The sequence below is a fragment of the Orcinus orca genome, chromosome X (assembly GCF_937001465.1).
Source record: "Orcinus orca chromosome X, mOrcOrc1.1, whole genome shotgun sequence".
NCBI classification, from domain to species: Eukaryota; Metazoa; Chordata; class Mammalia; order Artiodactyla; family Delphinidae; genus Orcinus; species Orcinus orca.
This window is the reverse complement of record NC_064580.1, coordinates 44,248,678-44,255,597: the sequence shown is the minus strand read 5'-3', so window position 1 is coordinate 44,255,597 and position 6,920 is coordinate 44,248,678. Positions and strand designations below refer to the sequence as shown.

Here is a 6,920-nt window from a genome sequence, read left to right as displayed (position 1 = left end):
ACTCCAAAGTAATAATACTTTCATGTTTTATAATTCAACAATATGGACTTGACAATTCGTTTCTTCCTGATACTGTCTTTGAATCAAGCATTTGGTGTCAGAACTACCTTTCAAATAATCTGTGTGTGTGCGATTTGCTACTAAAGTATAAAAATATTGTAGAAAACAACTACTCCATGACTTGCAATCTTAATAGATAACATACCTGCTTCTGGAATTTTAGCAGGCACTAGATTAGGTGGAATCTTCCCCTTCACATCAGGCTCATTCCCGTGCTCACCCCCAGTCTTTTCCAGACCCATTTCCTGGCTTGCACCTTCCAATTAAGGTTGATATAAATAGACAGTTATTAATATAAGTGGTAAACCATAAATTAATGTTATTAAATAAAGCACTGTAGGTTAGTATTATAATAAATGTGATGCATAAGAATGCAATGAGCACTAAAGAGTTTTTTGCTAGAAAATGAAGTTGTGTTTCTCATATATTACCTCCTCTATGAAGCATGTTTCTTTCTAAAACTGTTTAAAACAAACTAAGTTGTCACGTTTGTAACCTATATACACATGTATAATTGCACTTATCTCATCAGATCAGCTATTTGTTTACGTGAATTTCTCTGACAAGAGAAACTCAAGATAGAAGTTGTGAACTCAAGACAGAAATCATTCTCATTTGTATTTACATCCTTAGCACCTAGTACATTACCTGCCACCAAGCAGGTCTCAATAAATGAGTGAAAAAAAAGTCTTTAAAAATAGCAAGATGAGACAAACCCAAACTGAAGAAAATTTTACAAAACACCCGGTTTGGACTCCAAAAGATGTCAATCTTTTGGACAAAGAAAGACAAAGAAATATTGAGGTACACTTCCAGGTTAAAGGAATCCAAAGAGAGGTGACAACTAAATGCAACAGGTAGTCTTGGATTGGATCCTGGATCAGGAAAAAATAATGCTATAAAAAACATTACTAGACCAACTGACTACATATTAGATAATCATGTTTTCTCAATGTTAAATTTCCTGCATTTGATCACTGTACTGGGTTATGTAAGAGAATACCCTTGATTTTAGGAGGCACTTATTGAATTACGTAGCGAGTGAAGAGTTGTATTTGAAATTTACTCTCAAATGGTTTGGCAATAAAAATATGTATGTTAATACCTAAAGCAAGGACACTATATGGCAAAATATTAGCAATTGCTGAATCAAGGTAAAGAGGATACAGAAGTACACTGTGCTTTCTTATAACTTTTCTGTACTTTTAAAAACTTTTCTAAGTAAAAAGTTAAAAAGAATATGTGACAACTAAATTATGGCTCAGGAAGACAAAAATATTGAAGACTTTAACAGCAACTAGGAAAGGATTTAATTTTTTATTTCTCTGCACTATGAAAAAATTTTGAAATTACAATGTAAGAGCTAACCAGAATATATCTAGGTTTGCTCAAACTTTTGATGCAATGACTTAACCCTGAAAACAACATTCCAAAAAGATCAAGTTTAACTAGAAAAATAGTGTATAATTTTGTCTACATTTAATGTTTCTTCCTTTGATTTGCTAATTTAGAGCCTTGGCAAGGACTGTATTTTCCAAGAATGTCAAATAATTTAAAACATAGGTGGGTAAAATGCTGAAAGAGGGAAAACTTATCACAGAGAGGGACTGCAGTCAGCTGCAAACTATATCTTTCCCTTACCAAACAGGTTTCCAGCCAATTTTCAGGGAACCCTTCATACCTGTTACTAGTATAGCATCATAAATGAAATACAAATTGTCTCTCCATCCCCCTTTACCTTGAACCACAGATGTTCCTCCTTCTTTCTCTTGTCCAGGTTCAATATCCACATTCCCAGTTGGTGGTTCCTTTTGTTGAGATTTTTTGCCACCTAGTTTTGGGGCCTTGGGAGAGGGTAGGTGCAAATAAGAAGTATTGTTATTAATACTATAACAAGAGAAGACACAAATATACATACTACATGGACGTAACTAATCACCAATCTGAAGAGGCTTTTCCTATATCTTTGTCCGTAAGTACTCTTAATAAAGTTACTCTTCCTATATAGAAAATAATCTAAGAAAGGGGTTATCTGCAAGGACCAATAATTCTGGAAACCATTTTCATCTTTTCTGGGCTGTGTGTTATTTGTTAATTAATAAACACAACAAGGAAGTCATAGAGGTGATTTCCAGGCTCATATCAATATACACATCCAGGCAATGTCAGAATATAAGTCTACTTGCTCAATGTCTCAGTCATGAGATTCATTTTTCAACCATTCAACCATTCTCAGCAAGATAGCCCTTTATACAACAGATCTAAATTGGTTCAACAACTTTTTCGATTTTCTTTTATTAATTTCTGTCAAGGGAAGTAAGATATTAAAGCACTCACAACCACAGGTTCAACCGTATTGGAAGACTCTTGACCATCTCCCCTTCCTCTAGATCTTGATCTTACTCGTCCACTCATATTTCACACTGAAAGTAGAAAATGGTGAACTGAAGAATGTAATTTAAAAAGACTATACTGAACTATTACCATGCTGACTGGAAATTCTTTTTTACATCTGGTGAGATTTCCAAAGTAAGTCTTGAATTAATAATAACTGCCTGCTTGCCAATAACATCAAATAAGGCTGTCAGCAAACCCCTCTGTTTCTCTCACAGCCAATTTGGCAGAGAAGGGACCTTCAAGTACTTGACTGAAAAAAAAAAAAAAAGGTACGACTTAAGAGATTCAGTTTCACTCACGAACTCTCCAATACGGAGAGATTTTGTAATATACAGCCATGCCCAGCTTCCCACTGCTGACTCTGGATTCTGTGCTGGTCTGCAGTTCCAGGGCCTCCAGGACCCAGATACCGCAAATAACGCCGCCATGACTCGCTCTACCTTCATCTGAACCCCCTGACCTCCACCGCCCACCGCCCTCCCTTTCCTGCCACCAGGACAAGAGCTATGGTGGCCATGACACCTGTGGGGAGGACGACGACCTCGAGGACCTTCCTCCTCAAAGGCCATAGATCGCACCGCCTGACCCGCCCGAAGCCCGCTGGCTCCCCCTCACACACACGCACACTTAGACTCCAGGCAGGACAGATCTGTGGACCTACCTGGTGAGTTTCACCAGGCAGAAAGAACCGAGACGTTAAGACGCAACCTTTACAGCTACGCACGCAAACTGCACAAGGGCCGCCGGGAAGGCGCGCAGCCCTGGGCATGCGCACTGCGTCTCGCGTGTGCCGCGTGGGCTTTCCTCGCCCTCCCACGGACCAAGGAGTCCCGGATGTGTGGTCTGTCTGCAGTTCTGGTGCCTCCAAGGCTCAGACACCTCAAGTAGTGGCCCCAAGCCTTGCTCTACTTTCAACTGCCCCACTCCCCTCTGTGGCCCACCGTTCTCCATTGCTCCGCCCCACCGCAAAGGGCCATAGCCACGATGCCTGTAGAGAGCAAGACAACGACCTCAAGGACCTTCCTCCCGGGAGGCCAAGTATCGCGCTGCACCCACCCACCCGAATCCCGCTGGCTCACACTCATTAACATCTATTCACACACCAGCTGTGACACAGCTGAGAGCCTGGTGGAGAATCAGAAAGGAAATGAAAATGCTACCTACCTTTCGTTGCCACTTAAACGCGACTTCTGCGGAGTCGTCTCCACCTGCCAAGCCCAAGCCTCGGAGGTAAGCAAGGTAACTCCCACACGCAGACGCAGTAATGTGTGTGTCACGTGGGCTGTGGTTGCAGCCCTCTCTGACCAGGTAGAGGCTCCGCCCTGCCTGGAAGAGAGTGTTGCTTCCCAGTCCCAAAAGGGACTTTGTCTTTCCCTTCTCCACACCAAAAATCTTTCAGTTCTTCTGTGTCTAGAACGTTCCAAGCCCTGATTGAACTCTCCAAATTCTTCTCTCAGTGAGGCTGCTTCAGTGGCTCTCAAGAGAGTCCTTAGTCTCCCCAGAGATGAGTGAAAGCTTTTAGGGTCTGAAAGAGTACAAAGGCATTTTTAAGCATGAGAGGGATCCAGAAAATGTAAAGAAAAGGATTAATAAATCCAAATACATAAGCCTTAAAACATCCTGTGACCCAACATTTCTACTTCTAGAACTTTATGTTAAGGTAACTATATTGGATGTGAACAAAGATTTAGATACATGGGACTTCCAAAGCAGCTTATTTTATAAAAGCATGGTCATGGACTTGCTATAGAAGTAAACCGAGGCACGTTTGAAATATGGCTGTCCATCAAAACGAATGCTGAATGTTTGCTGTCATAGTGGTGCTGCTCACGGTGTTATTAACTAGAAACAGCCGGTTATGGGGCATTGCGTATGTGCGGCATGATCCCAGAAGAAGTGGGAGGCTTTGGAAAAGTTCACCAGCACCACCACACCACCAACCCTCCTCTCAGATAGTAAATATGCTTTGTTTTCCTGAAGTCAGGAGCTTCCAGGGCTCCAAAGACATCTGGTTTTCCAAGGGTAACCCAGCAGATAAAATGCAGCCCTCAGGGTTGTAGGTCTTCTGCACCTGGTGCACCTCAAAGGGTTTCGACATCACCTAGGTGGTCTGGTCCTCTGCTGTCAGGGAAGGGGTGGGGGGAGGGGAGGGGGAGGACAGCAGCCCACTGCTCCTGCTTTGGGCGAACAAAGGTAGGTGGGTACCTGCAGGACAGGAAGGAGTTTGCCCGGCCTTTCCCTACCCCTCCCCCCCTCATAAAAAACCCTTTTCTGTACTTGCATGTCCAGGACAGTTCCCAGGCCCTGCAGGTTACCTTTAGAGAAGCACATATTCTTTGAGAGTTAGAAAGATCCCTGTGGCAAAAATAGAATTGCCACATCCCTCCCTTTCTCCCTCCCTCTCCCCCATCCTCTCATACAGACAAGCTATGGAGTTAGAGCCAAGTATAAATATATAATTCTTCCTTGATCTCACCAATCAGGGATAACCAGTTTTAATATCTAGTCAGGAGCTGCTTCTACAACTCAGATTTTTATGTGTATGAAATAAAGATTTATTGAGAAGGACTGAGTTCACATTGTCTTTAATCAGCATAAACTGTGGGTACTAACCTCAGTCTGTTTCTCCTCATGTAAAGCACTTTCATTGGCTCTTAGTCATTTCTTCTAACCTCCTTGAAAGGCTATCTGCAGCCCAGCTCCCTGACCTTAGGGCTTTGTCTATATGCAGCAGCTATGTTCTCTGAGTAGGATCAAGTTCCTCCAGGACACTGCGAAGAAGTTGGAGGGAAGATGGGGTCCTTTCTGTGTGAGAGCTTGGAGTCTGAACTGAAGAAGAAACCCTGGCTTGCCCAGTGCCGCAAGCCTTCCTGGGTAACCTCATCCTCAGGTAATATTAGTGCAGAGCATGCTCTCTCACCAAGGACAATTGGGTACTCCCAAGCCCTTGTTTGTATCATTGTGATGATTGTAGATATCATTTCATTTTGTTTTATGACACAAGTGATACCTGCTCCTTACAAATAATTCAGTCATGAAGAATTGGCCAGTGCCACTGTCTTTGACATTATTTAAATCCCAGTGTAAGTTCACCCAACTCTGGGTAGAATTAACGCTTGGCGATAATGGTGTTGCTAGGTCCACTGAGGGGGCCACAAGGCATCCCCTCCTGTCCCTCTACGCTCCCCTTCCTCACGTTAGCAGAAAAAAAAAAAAAGGATGTACCTTTTGTACATCCATTTGCCACAGAGATGATTATCAAGAGTGGGAACTGGCAGGTGTGCCCAGTGTGAAGTGGAGCAGGTGTCAAGGTCAAGGCCCAGGTGGTGCATGGGCCGAAGGTGAGCTCTGTGCAGACCGTTCAGAAACCCAATGGGAGAAGTATGGGAAATGCTACCTGGGCGAGCTGTGAACGGAACGCACAGGCACAAGGCTACGATGAAGCTGTGGTGAGGTGGCAGCTGTGGCTGTGCGGTAGGTGGGATGATGACTCGGCCCATTTCCAATACCTGGAGGAAGGAAAGATTCAGGGTTACATGCTGACCACAGGTGTGTGCTCCAGAGGGAGACGATGGTGGTCGGGAATACTCTGGTCTTCTGGCCTCGGGTACCAGCCCTGTGGATCTGGGGATGGGCCGGACCTGGGAGAGTTACTACCCGCAACCATCATCCTCACCTGAAGTTGGGGGAAATCCCAATAGCCAGCCTTGTAGAGAGAGAGCAGTAGAGGGTGCATGAGGGGTGTCTTTGTTGAGCCCCAACAGCTTGTGTAACCCGTCCCCACCCCATTAGATGGTGGGGAGGAAGCAGGTTTAGAGGTTCATGAGAAACTCCTAATACTCTCAGTGTCTCTCAGTAATGCACTAAGCACCCTTTCCCAGCAATCTGCCTTTTGGAACTCATCCTAAAGGTATATTCATCCAAGTAGACTGCAGTAAATACACAACAGTTGCAAAAGTGAAAACTCAAAAGTGCCTGTGTGTTCAGCAGTGTACTTGCTCATATGAATTACAGTAAAACTAGACCATGGAAATTTTGCAGCCCATGAAGAATTAGATAAATTAACATGTATTGATATAGAATGATATCTGTTAATTAAAGTTAAGTAGTACAAAAAAGGCTGTAGAACACTCTAGTGTGATTCTGTGCTTTTAAGCAGACACATGACTATGTGTATGTATTTATGTTGATTTGCTCATGGTCTTTTTAATATTGTAAGTAAAATTGGAATGAACATCCTATACTTGTGCTGTGGCATGCTTTTCTCATACTTTCTTAGGATGTATTCCTGGAAATTGAATTGCTAGGTGAAAGGAAAGTGGGCGTTTAAACGTTTTTAATGTGTATTGCTAGATGAGTCAAAAAAGTGAGAAACCATTTTACACTACAGCTCGTGTACAAGAAGTCCTGTTTTCTTCCAACCTTACAATTGTTGGGTATAACATTAGTTCTTTTTCTCCTAT

At 42.9% G+C, this 6,920-nt stretch overlaps 1 protein-coding gene across 1 annotated transcript; it reads right to left on the bottom strand.

Annotated features, from left to right (window-relative positions):
• Positions 1–826: 826 nt before the first annotated feature.
• On the bottom strand, positions 827–3,178 carry PAGE4 (PAGE family member 4). Its single transcript, XM_049704502.1, has 4 exons — positions 3,119–3,178; positions 2,398–2,483; positions 1,799–1,904; positions 827–831 (listed from the first exon to the last, which is right to left on the bottom strand). The coding sequence occupies exons 2-4, from the start codon at positions 2,473–2,475 to the stop codon at positions 827–829; spliced, it is 189 nt and encodes a 62-aa protein (XP_049560459.1). The 5' UTR covers positions 2,476–2,483; positions 3,119–3,178.
• Positions 3,179–6,920: the final 3,742 nt, after the last annotated feature.